This window comes from Panthera leo, chromosome A3, assembly GCF_018350215.1.
Source record: "Panthera leo isolate Ple1 chromosome A3, P.leo_Ple1_pat1.1, whole genome shotgun sequence".
Taxonomy (NCBI): Eukaryota; Metazoa; Chordata; class Mammalia; order Carnivora; family Felidae; genus Panthera; species Panthera leo.
In genome coordinates, this window is record NC_056681.1 from 103,666,346 (window position 1) to 103,685,078 (window position 18,733).

The following is an 18,733-nucleotide window of genomic DNA, read 5'->3' on the forward strand; positions in this document are numbered from 1 at the left end:
GGAACAAATAGGAACAATTGAACTTACATAACAAACAACATAATCTCACTAAAGGATATGGAGAAGGAAACGAAAGTAAATTGGGAAATACTATTCTGTTTCAATACTATACGCCAAAAGAAGAATACGATATTCTAGTTAGTAAATGCGCTTCTCACAGAGGTATGGGTTAGCAATTCTGAAACTACTTACTGTGCATACTAAGGAAGATCAAATAAGTAAACACATATTAGACAATGAAATCCAGGTTTCTCACTGTCTCAGAGAAAGAAGTTACAAATAGGAAAGAGGGAAGGCTAGAATGAACCTTGTGGTTTTGGATTGGAATCAGAGGTCTCAGCATAAGCTTGTGGTCTATACACACATACAGGTCTTGTGAGAACGTGTGAGTTAGTAAACATACATTTATTTCCTAGCTTAGAACAGCTAGAAGCAGTGACACCCCAGCAATCATCAGCACACCCAGAAACCAGGTGTTGGTTTTTAAATACCATTTTCCAATAAAAGGAAGCGGGGTTTCTTGGAAAATGATTATATGTCTGGCAGGGAAAATTCAAGATATGATACATTTTGTGGCAACAGAAAATAAGGAAGTGCTTACTAAAAAAGAGAATAGTGACATATTGAAGGGATATAAGGAATAAGTAGAAGGAGCTCTCAATAGCCAAAACTGGAACAATTTGAGCAAGAAAATAAATAATGATGGTATCAGACTGCAGCCCAAACACAGAAACGATATTGCTGAGTCTACACTGATATAAATAATAACTAATTGAATAAATAAGTAGTTGCAGGAGAAGGGACAGTTCTTGGTTCTAATTAACTAATGTAATCGGGATGGGGGACACAGAAGTTCCCCACTAGGCATACACCATAGTATTCATCGTTTCCAGGAAGATTCATAGATGGACACGGGTAAAAGTTTGAGGAAAAACAGGATATCTACATAATCAAGCATCAGTCTAATCTCTGCTCTTGGTGACTGTGTTACCTTGAAGAAAACACTAGCCTTCTTCATCCTCAGGTTGCCTATCTGTAAATGAGCGAGTTTGACTAGTTCACCCTGAGGGACCCTTCTAGTTCTCACACTCCAAAGGAAATGACCACACCTCCCAGGGAGTAATCAGGAATACAATTTCCTTTTCCTTTCCTTTCTCTTCACTTCCCCTTCCTTCTTTCTTTTCCATTCGCTCCCCATAGTAGGTTTCCCTAGGAAGAGAATTTAGGGTGCTCTCTATGAGAGAAAGGTGGAGTAAGTCAGAAGTGAGGGAAAAAGAGAAAATGCAACTGGGTTGCTACAGGGCGGAGAAGAAAGTAAGAGAGAGGAACACATCACAGAACAGAAACATTTCCTATGACCAGCAGCAACAAGGGGAAAGTGCCAAGCTAATGCTTGGGAGCACCATCCACCGGGGAAGCAGGTGCAGTCAGCCTCAGATCTTCTTGCCCATCCACTCTGGGGTCTCACAAGACCAACATCTACCCTTTCCTCAGCCACCAAGTACGGCTTGCTGTGAGAAGTGGCAGTCAGTTACCCTCTCCCTTTCTCTGGAGTTGCAGGACTTTAAGCCTTATCTCTCACTGAGAAATGGGCACATGCTCCCCATTGAAGGAATTTCAAGCACCGGTCAGCAGAGAAGGAGCCACACTTCTGCACAGGTGGCCTTTGCATAGGCAGCACCCATGCTGCGAAGATACAAAGGCCCCTCCATCAGACTGTCCTGGTCTTCTGATCATTTCCTCCATTCAACTTGAGTAAGAAGATGCATCAATATCAATGCAAAGTATGAACTCAGGAAATTTGGTTTCTAATCCTGTTTCCTAGCTTTGATGATCTGTCTCTGGAACAAAGCTCTTGGCATTTCTGTGCTATGAGATTTTTAGTAAAACATCTGCTATTCAGGCCACTGTATTGGCTTTTAAAAATGTAACAAACACAAGCCAGCTGCTGTCACTCTCTTGTTCCCTCTCCCAACCCTCAAACTCTCAGAGAAGCACAAACAAACCAGCACCAGAGTTTTTCCTCTCTTTGGGCTTGTCGACGATAGCAGTTCCAAGATCCTCTCCGGATCTACCAGCTACCTGGTGACCAAAGCTCCCGAGGACCTATGACCGATGGACATCATTACAGCCCTACCTGCAGCACCAGCCATGTGTGTGCCATCCAATACCTAACACAGTACCTAACACATTTTGCACAGACAAGAACTCAGATAAGATTCCAAACCCCAACCTGGTGACCTGAGCGAAGATGCTGTCAGTCTAAAATTATAACAAACAAAATAGCTGGCATCATCTGTTAGAAAGACAGTCTTTACAGAAGTACTCTGGCTTTATTATGTTTTCAAGATCTAAATTAAGAGTTTTAAAGGCGCACACACACACACACACACACACACACACACACACACGCAGTCAGGTGGCGCGCTGACCACAACAGTAAAAAACCATATACAGAAAGCTCTAGAAAGTCACATCTCTGATAACCTTATTTCCAGCCTCCTCACCAATTCTTCTCCATCCAAATCTCAAACTCTGAATAAGGAAAAATAACTTAGGGTAGTTGTTTCCAAGTTAGTTTACTGCCCCTGGATTTTGAGAATGATTCATAATGTTCATCGGCAGACTGCTTCCCTTTTCACTTTAACTCAGACTTGCAGTGTGGTGGAGGGCACCATGAATCAGATTTGTAAAATCACTCTTTTCCAGGTCATTCTTACACACCCTACCAGTGTGGTAGAAGAAGGTTACAGGTGCTAAGAGATGGAACATGAATCAGCTCCCAGTGAACTAGAACTATCACCCGATCTGGATTCACATCCCTCTACCCACCCAATGTTTGTTATGTATATTTGGAAGTAAATAGTCATTTGTTAAACATATTGTTTACGGAGGGCCTATATTTTTCCCCATAGCTTTTTCTCCATACAATGACATAAGTCCTTAACAGAATATTCTCAAAGCGACAAGCCATTGTTTACGAGTTTACTTTTTCTTCCCACTAACGGGAAAATGATGTAGCAGTCTTGATGAGCGAGATTTGCAGCATGACTTTGGAAAATTGGAGAAGGGGGGCTTCTAAGGGAAGCTATGGGGCTGTGCTCCCTTTATGGCCACCAGCACACTGAAGGACACTTCCTGGCCCTATTTTCAGTTTAATTCTGGGTAGGAGGCAGATAGGCTATCTAATGTGAGAAGAGGTTGGCTAAGTAACTCTAAAATAAAAAGAGCATTACAAAAAATGAAGAAGAAAAGCCGATTTCTGAAGCCCATTCATATTTTCACCCCTTTAAAAGATTCTGAACCAAATCACAGGCTTGTTTTTACACGATCTTGGCATTCTAGATGAAATCACCCACCTTCGGACATTGCACAAAGACTACTGTCCCAGCTCCATGTGAGTTAGATGTTCAAATTACTGAACAGATTGTTTTATTTCAAGATATACCAAATTAATGTAGGTAGACATAAGCCAACATACAGCTAGCTGAATAAACAGCTGAGTCAAAAATACAAACTAAGATATAGAAGTCAATATTCTTTCCTCTAAGCTTGTAGGCTTTGGCATAATTTAGCACTTAAGTTATTTCATTTTCGTGGGTTACAACTAGCAGACTTATCCCAAGGCAGAAGCATATCTTAATAATTTGTGGTCTTCCCATGCTTAAGCCCTAGAAAATTGTTCTGCTCAATGAATATTTAAATTGACCATGAAAATAGTTACATTAATGATAGCAGCTAAGATAATTAACATGAGGGCAAGGTTTATTATTTTTAAAAAGTTCTTCTTCTTCTCCTTCTTCTCTTCCTTCTCCTTCTCCTTCTCCTTCTTCTTCTTCTTCTTCCATGTTCTACCTTATTCCATCCTTGCAGCAAGTTTGTATTATGTCCACTCTTATCCCAAATGTATAGATATAGAAGCAGAGGCTCAGAAGCAGTAAAATATATTTGTCTGATTTGAAAACCCTTGTATTTCCTTGCCACGCCATGTGCCTAATTTTCTTTTATGTTCAGAAAACACGTGTGGGTGCAAATTTTCTTTTCTCAAAATTAGAAAATCAATACTCATGAACAATTTGCTCTCTTGCAGAGAACAATTATAAGTAAAAAATGGCTCTGAAAATTTAGTAAAGTACCAGGGAGCATCTAAATACCATGCCGAAAATAGAATAAAAAGTAGGTATTTTGCAGTGGACCTATGTTTCTAGTGTCAGTAAAATAAAAATACAAAGAGAAGATGACAGGCTCCCAAATCCTGACGATAAAAAAGTTAGAAAGCTGGAGAAATAAAGTGTTAGGAAAATGAATGTGGAGAAATGCATGGCTGGGGAAGTACAATCTGGTTCGACATTTGTGGAGAACAATGTGGCAGTATGTAAAGCCTAAAAACTGCACACTGTTAAGAATGTTCCTAGTGGCACCGTCTATAATATAAACTGAAACCCAAGAAGCATTAGAATATCGTACAATCATGCTCTTATTGACAAAGAAAGAATGCCGTCTCATTTTATTAAGTGGAAATATTGATTAAAATATTACAAACTCCTTTTGTATTTTGCTTCAAAAAATGTGTGCATCAATGCCGAAGCTCTTAAACAATTTTTGCTTGCAGATGCCATATTAGTTATCTATTGCTGTACAACTGATTATCTCCAAATTTAGCATCTTAAAACAAAGAAACTTTTGTTATCTGACATGGCTTCTGAGGCTTAGGAATCTGGGCATGTCTTGAGTGGGTGCTTCTGGCTCAGGCCTTCAGGAGGCTCCAGTCAAGTTGTTGACTGCCCTGGTCCCTGTCGTCTCTGAATATCTGAATATGGCTAGAAGAGGCACCTCCATGCTCATTCACATAGCTTTTGTCAAGACGGTTCAGTTCTTTGCCAAAGTTCTTGCTCATGACGTGGTTTCCCTCAGAGCGAGGGAGAGACAGAGAGAAAGAAACTAAGACAGAAGCCATGGTGTCTTTTTAACACGATCTCAGAAGGGACATCCCATTACTTCTACTGTATTCTATTGGTTGCACAGACCAGCTCTGGCACAATGTATAAGGATGTGAGTAGCAGGAGGGAGGGATCCTTGAAGGCCATCTTGGATTCTATCACAGCCCATCCTCATCCCTTCCCAAGGGCCACAAAAATCTCATCCCATTACAGCAGTGATTCAAATCCCAGAATCCCATCATCTAAGTCTAGCCTAGGTACAGATTAGGTTTCCAAGATGTCACTCCTTAAGTACAGTTCCTTTTGATTTGAAGGCTTTTTTTTAAATATAAAATTTATTGTCAAATTGGTTTTCATACAGCATCTAGTGCTCATCCCAACAGGTGCCTTCCTCAATACCCGTCACCCACCCCCCCTCCCATCCACCCCCCATCAACCCCCAGATTGTTCTCAGTTTTTAAGAGTCTCTTAAAAACTGATTTGAAGGCTTTAAAGAGACAAGTTATCTGTATCTGGCTGTACATGGCCAATATACAATAGTGGGAGAGGACTGGATAACCACTATACATATTCATGCTCAAAAGGGAAGAAAATGAGAGGAATAAAGGGGTCAGTGATCCATAGAAATTCTGAAATCCAGCTGATCAAATGTCAGAAGTTTTTTTTTTTTTTAATTAAGATTCAGTCCTACCCATGTCCAGCTGTTTTTATTCTCCACAGCCCTTGGTTTTCTTCCTCTGAGGCATTCTTTCCATTATCATGAAAGGTCCGCATCTTTGTGACTGAGTAGTTTTCTCAGCCTGCTCTCAGCTTGTAGAAGTTTCATGGCTCAAAGGCTCTATTCATTTTGTGCTATCTCTGTACCTTTCAGCACAAACTGAAAAATGTGACTGATATAATTCTCTTAGAAACTTTATACATCTTCTGTGAATCTTTTTTGGGGTTCAGTCCATTAGACAAAAAAATCCATATCCACAAATCTCTTTGAGATAGGCCTTCAGGGTGTGGAGAAGGCTACTAAAGAAGGATGCCTTTAAAAGCACCCTAGAAGCCTACAGTTGGACTGAAAAGATCCGTGAGGCATACCCCTAATCTCTTCAGAGGGCCTTTTGCCCTACTGAAGACCCATCTTTGATCTTTCTCAGTTCTTAAAAGGATTTCACTTACATCTTGGGCTTTATCTTTAGACCGTGCATTCCTGAGAGTGCTCTGGATTATATCTTTGCTCTGAAGCCATCTTCTATGTTTCTTTTGGGTAGGATTAGGTCTTCCAAAAATATATATTGAAGCACTAATCCCCAGTATCTGTGAATGACACCTTATTTGGAAATAGGGTCTTTGCAAGTTAAGATGAGGTCATCCTTGGAGTAGGGTCGGCCTTAGTCCATATGACTCGGTGTCCCCATAAGAAGAAAAGAAGATATAGACACACAGACTGAAGAATGCCACACGGTGACAGAAGCAGAGATTGGAGTGATGCGGAGACAAGCCAAGGAATACCAGTTGCCAGGAACCACCCTGTGGTACTTTGTCATGGCAGCCACAAGAAATTACAAGATGGTGAGCCTGGGAATCTTCAAAACCACAGCAAGTCTTAGTTCCTTCCTGTTAAACACTGTTTCCTTCAGCTTCTCTCTGTCTTTTGGCGTTGTACTCTAAGCAGCCAGAAGAAAGCAGACCCTGTGGACACTTTCAGGCGCTGAGGTATGTTTTCCACTTTCTGTATCACTACAGACACAACAGTGTTGCTTAAGTTCTGCCGCTCCATAGCAAGAATCCCCTTTCCTCCAGTTTCCAATAATATTTACTCACTTTCCTGTAAGTCCTCACCCACAGCTTTATCAAAGCCCAGACGGCTTCTATGAACGATTTCTTCAAGGCATTTTAGGCTTCTATTGAGCTCTTCTTCTCTAAGACTCTTCTCAAAGCTCACTCCTGGTTCTAAGACCACACCCACATTTTGAGTTTGGGTTACATCATCACCTAGCTTGAGGTGCTCAAATCTGTGTGAGGTACCTATTACTCTGTAACACATTGCCCCCAGATTTAACAGATTAAAACAAACGCTCATTATTCAGAGTTTCTGGAAGTCAGGAATGCAGAAGCTGCTTAGCAGGGCAGTTCTGGCTTCATGTATCTCCAGGTTAAAACTTAAGTCAGTTAAAACTCAAGACAAGGTTTCCCACAGAGTGGGTAATCCAAGAAAGAGAGAAAGAATGAGCAACAGAGTGACCAACATGGAAGTCACCATGTTTGTTTGTTTTTTTAATAATCTCATCTCAGAGGGGACATGTTATCACTTCTGCTGTATGTCACACAGACCAATTCTGGTACAATATGGGAAAGGACTACGCAAGGGTGTAAATACCAAGAGGGAAAGATTCTTGGGGGTACGTTGGAAGCTGGCTACCACAGATATATCTTATTTGGCACATAAAAGTTCACAGTTATAGCATCATCAATTTGGCTGTGTACTGTTTCACACTTTTGCATTTTTTGTAAGAGCAACATCACTAACGGTTATGAGGTGAATTATGTTTCCTCCAAAATCCATACTTGAAAGTCTCAATCTGCAGCACCTCAGAATGTGATGCTATTTGGAGATAAAGTCTTTAAAGAGGTGATTAAGTTAAAATGAGGCCGTTAGGATGGGGCCCCAGTCTAGTCTGACTGATATGCTTAGAAGAGGAACAGACACCAGGAAGGGCATGCACGGAGGGAGAATCGTGTGAAAAGACATCAAGAGGGCAGCCATTTGGAAGCCATGGGGAAGACCTCAGAGGAAACCAACGCTGCTGACACCTTGGCCTTAAACTTCTAGCCTCCACAACTGTGAGAAAATAAATTCCTATTGTTTAGCCAACCAATCTGTGGTGTTTTGTTACGACAGCCCAAGTAGACTAAAACACCAACCTTCTGAAAGACATCTGAAAATATCTTGCTGTTGCCCAATCTGTATTTTTTTTAAAAATCATTTTTGTTTTGATGTATATAAGTATACATCAACATATATAATTAGATTTATTTCTATATAAAATGTATATAATTAGATTTATTTCTAAACTAAGCATCTATGCTTTCATTAGGAGAACTAAAACTCATTCATTTTATAGGCCATTTTAAATCTAATGCTCTAATCTAGAGGCGGAGGCTGGAGGGATTTAAGTCTCTTTATAATGGAAATGTATGAGAAGATGCCTCTCCCATGATTTTTTTGTGGATTGAATTTAGGGATCATATTGTAATGGAAAAGGTGTTTTCAAGGAATTACCAGATCAGTGCAGTTGAAGACCAGATTATTAATCTTTTGGGGCCAGAGACAGAGGACTTGCACTTAGCCAAATCAGACAAGAGTCAAGGGGATGTCACAATGATCAGGAAGCAGATTTCAAGAAGCAATCCCGGAGAAATTCTCAAACCAAGGAGCCCTCTTAAAACAGCCCTCTCGCCATGATGCAGGCAGAGCAAAAAAAAAAAAAAAAAAGCAGCGCTGGGGAATCTTTAAGGACCCTAAGAACATGCTTTCTAATTTGTTCCTTGCTCTGCCTCTGATTACACAAGCTTCTGGTCGTTTATTTATCTTTGCTGTGTCTTCTGTAGCGATTTGGATAACAGGCATCCTGTGTTTGGTACTCATATTAACTTACAATGTAATGAGACGTATCTTAACCTAGGTTCCTTTAATGATCAAAGTCAGAACAAAACAGTGTCTTTTGCCTACCCTGCAATTAAAGTAAGAGATTGAGCATGTTTTTACTCTAGCTTCTATCTCACCTTAAAATATATTATAAACCCAATCTATTGTAGAACCAGTGAGTCAAATTTTTTTAATTCATGTTTTTCCCCAAAACACATTTTTAGATTCTGAACTTTGCAACTATTTTTTTTTAATTTTTTTAAATGTTTCTTGTATTTTTGAGAGAGACAGAGTACAAGAAGAGGGAGGGGCAGAGAGTGAGGGGTACAGAGGATCTGAAGCGGGCTCTGTGCTGTCAGTACAGAGCCCATCGTGGGGCTTTAACTTGGGAACGGCGAGATCATGACCTGAGCCGAAGTCAGGCACTTAACCGACTGAACCACCCAGGCACCCCTGAACTTTGTAACTAGTTTTAAAAAAACACCTACTTATTGGTTGGATTTAGGGGGACCACAAATCCTTTTATATCTTGGCCTCCTTATGTTGGAGCTATTAATTTTGATTTTTTTAAATGTCCTATAGAGCATGTCTTTGAATAATTTTAAGAAAGGCCAAATGAGTAAAATTGTTCCCTTTTAAAAAATTTTTAATGCTTGTTTTTGAGAGAGAGAGAGAGAGAGAGAGCGCGAGCATAAGCAGGAGAGGGGCAGAGAGAGAGGGAGACACAAAACTCAAAGTGGGCTCCAGACTCTGTGCTGTCAGCACAGAGCGCGAACTCACGAACTATGAGATCATGACCTGAGCTGAAGTCGGACGCTCAGCTGACTGAGCCACTCAGGCACTCCCAATGGTTATTTTTTAAATATATCTGATGTACATTTTCCCCCCAGAGAACAATGTGTCCAGTTAACACAGAGACCATGATTTTTCAATTCCAATAAGGGCTAAAAATTATTCCAGTCATCAACTTCGATGGCAGCCAAATGATGGCTTGCGGGCGGAATTCGAAAAGTCAACACAAAAGGGTTCAACAGCAGCATCAGGGCCTCAGAGCAAGTGGGGCTTTCAGGGCAGAAAAATGCCCTGTAGGAACTCCAGCCACTTCCAGAAGCTTCTGATTATCCTGACTTATCCTCTACTACATTTAGCAGATAGTTCACCAGCAAGAATATGCCTTAAACACATGTCAAAAGGAAAAAAAGAAACACACACACACACACACACACACACACACACACACACACACAACGTATCTTTACCTTGTAATGAATTCTGGCCACCAAACTCCGGCAAAGAGCCCTTTCGCGAAAATTCACTGCTTTCAACAGAAAGGCGAGATTACCGACTGTGTCCACATCAAATGCCAAGAAACTGATGGAAAAACACAGTGACCATTATTATTATTTTGTCCTCACCAAAGAATTCAATTTGAGAAAAACAGACAGGGTTTGTTCTGTCAAAAATAAATTTTTTTTTCCAATAGAAAAGTAGTGTAAGTACAGTTGAGCCCCCTTCACCTCTCTCACTCGCCGTATTCATGCTTCTTTCAATATTCTGATGGGTACCTGGCTCTAGTTTATCCTATGTGGTTGTACTTATGGTGTAAAGATAATTTGGCTTCCTGCTTCTTTTCACTTACTATTGTATTAGAGATAGTTAGTCAATATTTTATATAGTCTTTCTTCATTAAGAACTATATAATTTGCATCCATTGGGTTTATGATAATTTTCTCAACCATTGTTGGGCATTTGTTCTAATGATTGCAAGTGAATATTGCTCATCAAATACATCTGTCACAAAGTATTTGTCAAAGGCTAACATTTCTTAAATACATAATGTATCAGGACCTGTGCTAATCACCGCTGTGAATTATTCAACAATCTCAAAATTTCTACGATGCAGATACTATAATTATTCAATGTATAGTTTGGGAAACTGAGGCTCAGCAAGTTTCAGCAACCTGCTCAAGGTCACATGGGCAGAACATGCTCAGGCTCGTGTTTTGTCTTAGGGAACACTTGTATTTGAGGAAAGAGGAGGCCAAGAGGTCAGTGAGTGGGCTGTGGGCAAGTGCAGGGTAGAGTGTCCTGCAGAGATAATGACTCTCTTCAGCAGGTAGTCATTTCTATCTTCCCCATCTGGCAATGAGGAAACTGAGGCACAGGGGAGCTAAGAGACTTTGGCACAAAGAGACTCAAAACACCTGTCTCCCTTAAAGCCCTGCAGGCTTTTCATGTGGCTCTGCCTTTTGTGCTAATTTTGCACCCTCCCATCCTCTGCCCCATGAAACTTCTGTCTTTGGAACTTGGACAGACAGTGAAGGGCTTAATTCACACTTACGGCTTCCCATAACTTAGCCACACCTTTGTGGCCCCCTCGCCCCATATTCTTGGAAAATATGTTGTCATAAGACCCAAATAATTTAGAGTTTCATTAATTAAAATTAAACCCACAAGTAGCTGTTGTTGCTTAATCAGAAGCCATAAGAGAAACATTAAGAAGCAATTGATACAGTGCTTTTGAGAATGCCAAGCACTGAATTAATAATTTCCCTCCGTGTAGACAGGAAAGATGGGAGGTCATTTTCCTGCCAATTATCAGGAAATTTAACTTGTATCAATACTTATTCTGAATCTGGTCATTAGAAAGTTGAGCTTCTGTCCTAGTTTACTTAACAAAAAGTGAAAGAACTCTCACATTGTATTGAAAAGTATGTTTCAGTCATTCTAGAGACTTACTATGAAGCCTAGAGACTGTGAATTTTGTTATTAGAACCTATCTTTTTTGTAATGTTTACTGTGGAATACAATCCACTTGAGGTTGTGAACTACATGTGCTACAGGATGTGGATCTCATCCACCTGCCCTATCATGAGTCACATGCCAAGCACAACCACATCACATAGCTTTAGAAACTCACCCAGCATAAAAAACTGTGAAGACTCTTAAAATTAGGGATATCGCTAAAGGCAACCTCCTTGTATTTTATAAGAAGGTCAAAATGACTCTAAATTTAAGTTAAATTCGAATGCACATCATTAGTCATCAAGGAAATGCAAATGAATACCACAGCGAGGTAGCATTATATGTCCACCAGAATGACTATAATTAAAATACTGACATCATCAAATGTTGACAAGGATATGGAGCAACCGGAACTCTCATACTTGTTGATGAGGTGTAGAATGGCAAACCACTTTGGAAAAAGTTCTCATAGTTTCTGATAAAACTAAAGAAACACATACCCTATGACCCAGCAATTCCACTCCTACTATTTACCTAAGAGAAATAAAAACATATCTTCACAAAAAGGCTTGCATATGAATATTCACAGCAGAGCTACTCAGAAGAATGAAAAATTCAAAACATCCCATGTGTCTCTCCATCAATAAGAAAATGGAAAGCAAATCCTAGTATATCCGTAAAATAGAATACTACTCAGCAATAAAAAGGAACAAGCTAGAACACATGACAACATGAATGAATCTCAGAAAGCATTATGTCATGTTAGTAAGCCAGCCACAAAAAATACATACTGTATGGTTCCACTTATACAAAATTCTAAAACAGGATAAACTAATCTGTGGTAGAAAAATATCAGATTAGTGGCTGCATCTGGGGAGGTGGTCACAGGAAATGACTGAAAAGGGACATAAGAGAACTTTCTGGAGCGGTGCTAGTGACCTATTACTTAACAAGAGTTATACAGGTATATATCTGCATTTGTCAAAATTCAGTTAATGCACAGTTAAGATTTGTGCATTTCATTGTATGTAAACTCTACAAAGGAAGAAAAAAAACTGTAACCAAATTTTGAACTCTAGTGAATAATGTTCATGCTGAATCATTTAGAAGTATGCTGATGTCAGCTGTTTAGTTTGACATGCATCAGGGAAAAAAAGATGAATTGATAAGTGCGCTGAGGAATTGATACATGGATATACATGTGATATAACAAGCACAGTAACATGTTAATATTAAGTAGAATCTATATGGTGGGTTTATAAATGTTCACTACACGTCTTTCAATTTGGTCAATACTTGAAAATGTTCATAATACAACATGGTAAAACTTTTCAGCATAGTGCAGAACTTCAACTTCCTCAGCTCCCACACCTCCTAAGGATCCATGGGGGTGATGAGGGCAGCCAGAGCTCCGCTGGCAGCCCCAGGGAGAGAGGGAGAGGCAGTCCCAGGGGGAGGGGAGAGGCAGCATTCATCAGGACAAGGGGACAGAACTGAGCTGTTGCAGAACCAGCTATAGCCACTCTCAGAGCCACGCCCTGCCTCCCTCACCTAGTCTCTGGAGACTAATTCCTCCCACAGTCCAGATGAATGGGTAGCTTCTGAGTGTTCACACAAATGACTGCCTACTTGGAGGCATTTCAGGGCACCAGGAAGTCCTCAGCCCATTCTTCTTCACGCCCCCGCCTGCTCGTGGGTACGTCTCTCATGAGTTGTCAATATGACCGCCATCTGATTGTAGGTTCCATGAGGGCTGAGAACCCACAGTCACTGCTGCATCACCGACGCTGACAGAAGTGCCCAGGGCACTGAAAACATGTTGGATGATAAAGGCTTTTCTCAAGATACATAAAAACCAGAGCAAGGTTTGGGGATGTAAGTAGATAAACAGACAGACTGAATCAGTAAAACCTGGAGGTATGCGACAGAGATGTATACTGTTTTAGAGGTTAATAAGCGAGACAAAAATAAATGGACTGGAACTTTCCAAATATTTACAAGTGGAATACTGTCTTTGGCACATCTCAAGTCTATCCCGGAAAATTTGCTAGGAATATAAATTTGCATATGGGTGAGGGTCTGCTGTGCCTTCAAAATGATGGAAACGAGCCCTGCTATGCTATGTGGAAAAGAAATGAAAGGGCAGATGATGTGCTGCCAGTTTGGGAACAAGTTTCCTGAACGAATGGAGCTGATTCCGATGGGAGTTGTACTGTTCTTTCAACTCCTTATATGTTCGATAATTTTCAAACTGAAGAATTGGAGGGGGGGGGGGGAAGCTAACAGTACTATACATTGCCCACTCAGGGCTAGAAATATTAAAAAGACGCAGTGGCTTTACAGAATGTACAAGGACAAATTGAGACATTACAACTAATAACGAGTTAAGTGAAACAGTCCTAGAATATGGGACCTGATGTTTTCAAGCTTTAAGATAGATTAGAGTTTGAAAAAACAGGAACCTGACCAGTATGAAGGAAGGAAGGAAGGAAGGAAGAGAGGGAGAAAGAAAGGAAGAGAGAAAGGGAGAGAGAAAAAAGAAAAAAAAGGACAGATTACATATTTCTTAATTTCACTTTATGCTAATAGACATGAAAAGTGCCACACACTATCATTTATTGTGTTTCCCATGTTTTATTTATTTTTATTATTTTTATCTTTTTGAGAGAGAGACAGAGACAGAGACAGAGTGTGAGCAGGAGAGGGGCAGACAGGGAAGGAGACACGGAATCTGAAGCAGGCTCCAGGCTCCAAGCTGTCAGCACAGAGCCCGACGCAGGGCTCGAACTCATGAACTGTGAGATCATGACCTGAGCTGAAGTTGGACACTTAATCAACTGAGCCACCCAGGCACCCGTTTCCCATGTTTTAAATCAGGATGATAAAATGACATTTTCTTTTCTTTTTAAGTTTATTTATTTTGAGAGAAAGAGAGAGAGAACATGTGTGAGTGAGTGTAGGGCAGGGGTTGGGGGGGCACAGAGAGAGGGAGAGAATGTCCCAAGCAGGATCTGTGCTATCAGTACAGAGCCCAATATGTGGCTCAATCCCATGAATCATGAGATCATGACATACCCGAAATCAAGAGTTCGATGCCTAACCTACTGAGCCACCCAGACACCCCTAAATGACATTTTAAAATAAATAGTTTCCTTGGAAATTAGTTCAACACATTTTAGTTATGGAGACCAATAATCTTCCTCCAAATAAAAATAACAATTTAAAAAATGCACAAAAGTTGAAAAGCACAATAAACTCCTCAAAAGTAGGAAACAAAACATTTATGAGCATAGATCAATGAAATAAAAAACAAAGTTACCGCAGAGAGGATCAACAAAGAGGAAAGTTGGTTGTTTAAAATAACAACAACAACAACAACAACAACAACAAACAACCATCTGGTAAGATTAAGCAACAAAAAAGGAGAGAGAAAGCACATGAAATTAATTCTAGGAGTGACAAATGGGACAGAACTACAGATCTAGCAGAAGTTAAAAGGATAATCAGTGAACAGTATGAAAAACCTTATACAAATAAATTCAAATCTAAGTGGATAAATTCTTAGAAAATATTATTTATGAAAACTGACACAAGAAGAGGAAGCCTAAATGGTCTTAAAACAATTAAACTACACTTGATGCTGGAACAACATGAGGGTCGGGACCCTGACCCCTGTGCACTCGAAAATCTGCATATAACTTCTGACTCACCCAAAACTTAACTCCTCATAGCCTACTGTTGTCTGGAAGCTTTACCAATAACAAAAACGATCAATTAACACATATTTTGTATGTTATATGTATTATATACTATATTCTTATAGTATAGTAAACTAGAGAAAAGAAAATGTTATTAAGAAAATCATAAGGGAGGGGCGCCTGGGTGGCTCAGTTGGTTGAGCGTCCGACTTCGGCTCAGGTCATGATCTCACAGTCCGTGAGTTCCAGCCCCGCGTTGGCTCTAGGTTGACAGCTCAGAGCCTGGAGCCTGCTTCAGAGTCTGTCTTCCTCTCTCTGCCACTCTTGTACTTGCAATCTGTCATTCTCTCTCTCAAAAATAAAGAAAAAGTTTTAAAAAAGGGAAAAAAAAAGGAAATCATAAGGGAGAGAAAATACATTTACAGTACTGTATTATGTTTATCAAAGAAAGTCTGCATGTAAGTGGCCCTTTGTAGTTCAAACCCATTTTGTTCAAGGGTCAACTATAATTGAATTAGTAGTTTAAATATTCCCCCAGGCCCAGATAGTTTTCAAATAGCTTATCAAATTCTCCCACAAAATAAGAAACTACTCCCAAAATAGCTTTATGAAACCAGTAAAACTTGACATGAATTCAAATCAGGGAACTACAAGAAAGGAAAACAGTAGGCCAATAAGTAAACAAAAACCCTAAAACAACACTAGCAAGCCAAACTCAGGAAAATATTAAAACAACGATGCAGCATAACAAAAGTGAATGTTTCTCAAGCATGCAAGAGTAGTTTAACATTAAAAGATTTATGAGGCTTATTTATCACATTAACAAGTTAAGGAAGAAATAGATCATTTCAATAGATGCAAAAAAAATCATTTGCAGTAAAATCAATAAAATTTGTCACCTACTAATGACAAAAAATGTATTAGAAATAACAGTACGTGGAGCTTCTTTAGGAAGCAAAGTGTATCTATCAAAAACTTCAGCAAATATCCTTCTTAGTAGTGAAACGTTAAGCTAAGTCTTTTTAAAACCAGGAATAAGACAAAAGAACACCTTCTACATGAAAAAGAATAAAAGGAATAAAAAGTGGAAAGAAAGGCGTAAAAAGTCATCATTTGCAAATGGTATGCTTGTCTGTGTTAAAAAACACTCAAAGAATCTATAGACCTAGAAGAAATTTTTTTTATGGTCAGGTTTATAGACAAAAGTCAACTGCATTTATGATAAATGGGCAACAAAAAAACATAACTTCAAAACTATTCTTTTTACAATAACAAAATCATAAAGTACCTAGTAATCTATCGAAGAATGTACTATGTATGGAAAAAATTATAAATTTCTGGAAAACACTTAGAAAACGAAAATCTTTGAGACGAGGGTCAGTTTTATAAATATGTCAATTTTTCTGCAAAGCTATAAGACAAAACACTTTCAAAGAAAATTATAGCAGATTTTTAAAAAGTGTGGTAAGATATACATCACATAAAATCAATCATTTTAACCCTTTACAAGAGTACAGTTCAGTGGCATTAAGTACATTCACAATGGTGCACAACCCTTACCACCATCCCTCTCCAGAACTTTTTCATCATCACAAATGGAAATTCTGTACCCACTCAATAATAACACCCATTCTCTCCTCCTCCCAGCCCTTGTAACCATGTTCTACTTCCTGTATCTATGAATCTGACTACCCTAGATGCCTCATAAAACCACAGTCATAGAATATTTTCCTTTTGTGTCTGCAGGTTTTTGTTTTTTGTTTTTTTTTTCTTTCTCTCTCTCTTTTTTTTTTTTTTTTTTTTTTTTTGAGAAATGTAACAAACTGATTCCAAAACTTGTATGAAAGGGCAAAAGTCAACACAACTCTGAATTATATTAAAACAAATTTTTTTTAATGTTTATTTATTTTTGAGAGAGAGAGAGAGAGACAGACAGTGTGAGCAGGAGAGGGGCAGAGAGAGAGGAAGACAGAATCCAAAGCAGGCTCCAGGCTCTGAGCTGTCAGCACAGAGGCTGACATGGGGCTTGAACCCATGAACCGGAGGTCATGTCCTGAGCCGAAGTCAGATGCTTAACTGACTGAACCACCCAGGCGCCCCTCTGAATTATATTTTAGATACAATAATATAAGGTTATAATTACCAATCTAGTATAATTGCAACAATGTATTGTATTCTTGGATTAGGATACACAAACAGACTAGGAACAAAGCACCACCAGAATGGCCTCCCACATGTGTAGAAATCTATATGAATGCCAGAGCAGGCACTGAAGATCACTAGTAAAAGACAGTCAATTTGGTTAAGTGGTGCTGGAACAACAGACAATCCCTACAGGAGGCAAAAAAAATGAAGTTAGATCCCTTCCTCACACTACAGGCATAAACCTCTAACGGACTCGAGAATTAAATGTGGAAGGTGAAACGCTCAAACTGGTATTTCATGATCTCAAAGTAGACTAGATGCACAGAGTGTGGAATATAAAAGATTGATAAATTCAATAGTAATTTAAGAATTTATGTTCAAAGGCACCATAAAGAAAATATAAGACAAGGCACAAACTTGGAGGAGGTAGTTGTAACATCTGTAACAACAAAGGATAAAAAACAACAACAACAACAACAAAACTCAGAATTAAAAAAAAGAAAGAAAAAGAAAGATTGGCAAAACACACGGACAGGCATTTCACATGAGAGGAAATAAAAGTGGCAAATACGCTTGTGAAAGCATGCTCAACTTTAATTAACAGTAATAAGGAAAATGCAATTTAAAGTCAAAGTGAGAGATCTTTGCGTGCGTGTGTGTGTGTGTGTGTGTATTAAGGCTGATTAAGACTGATAATCCCACACGTTGGCGAGGATGGTTCCACGGGACACATGCTTCCGGTGAAGGTATACATCTGCAAAATGACTCTGAAAAATAATTTGTTATGATCTAGTGAACTTGAACACTGGTATACTCCCCACAACACAGCACTTTCACTCCTATGTACTCCTGAGGAGTGTTTTTCAAACAACGGATTGCACATCTCTAATTGGTTGTGAAATCAGTTTAAAGGATTGAGGTCAGTATTTTTAAAAAATAAAATTGAAAACTATCAGAGACCATTACGAGTAACAGGAGAAGCAAGGTTTCATGAGATGTTTGCTTTGGTGGTGTCTGATTCGGGGTGTGTGTGGAGTGGGGAGCTCTATGGATGTGTGGGCGTCAGTGGTTGATGTAAAATTTATTTCTTATTCTGAGTCACAGCAACTAAATTTGAAGGCCCTGTAGAAACCCTTACACATATTACCCAGAAAACGTGCAAGATTTTTCACAGGAGATTTGTGCAAAATATCAAAAGCACAACCCTCATGTCATGTCCACTGATGTTGGTTATTAGAATGGCTACGTAGATGGGGACATATACACATGATTAAATATTATAAACAAAGAGAACAGTTCTTCATCCACACACATAACAGCTGAGATGAATCTTAGAAACAAAATAGAGTGAAAACAGGAAGCTACAGAATACCACATACGCTACCCCTTACTTATCAAGCTTAAAGACAACACTAAAAAAATCAATAAAAACAAGCAAAAGCATGGATCCTGAAGCCAAACCACCTGCATTCAAATCCTAGCTCTGTCACTCCCTAGCAAGTAACCATGGGCAAAATAACCTCTATGCCTCAGTTTCCTCATCTGTGAAATGGAAACAGTAACTTACC

General features: G+C 39.3%; 1 protein-coding gene across 1 annotated transcript in view; it reads right to left on the bottom strand.

The window, feature by feature from the left end:
* Positions 1-18,733, bottom strand: part of ACOXL (acyl-CoA oxidase like) — a 344,180-nt gene that overhangs the window by 90,917 nt on the left and 234,530 nt on the right. Inside the window, exon 15 of the mRNA XM_042930333.1 lies at positions 9,837-9,948. Coding sequence (XP_042786267.1) covers positions 9,837-9,948 — 112 coding nt within the window. The remainder of the gene's footprint in view (positions 1-9,836; positions 9,949-18,733) is intronic.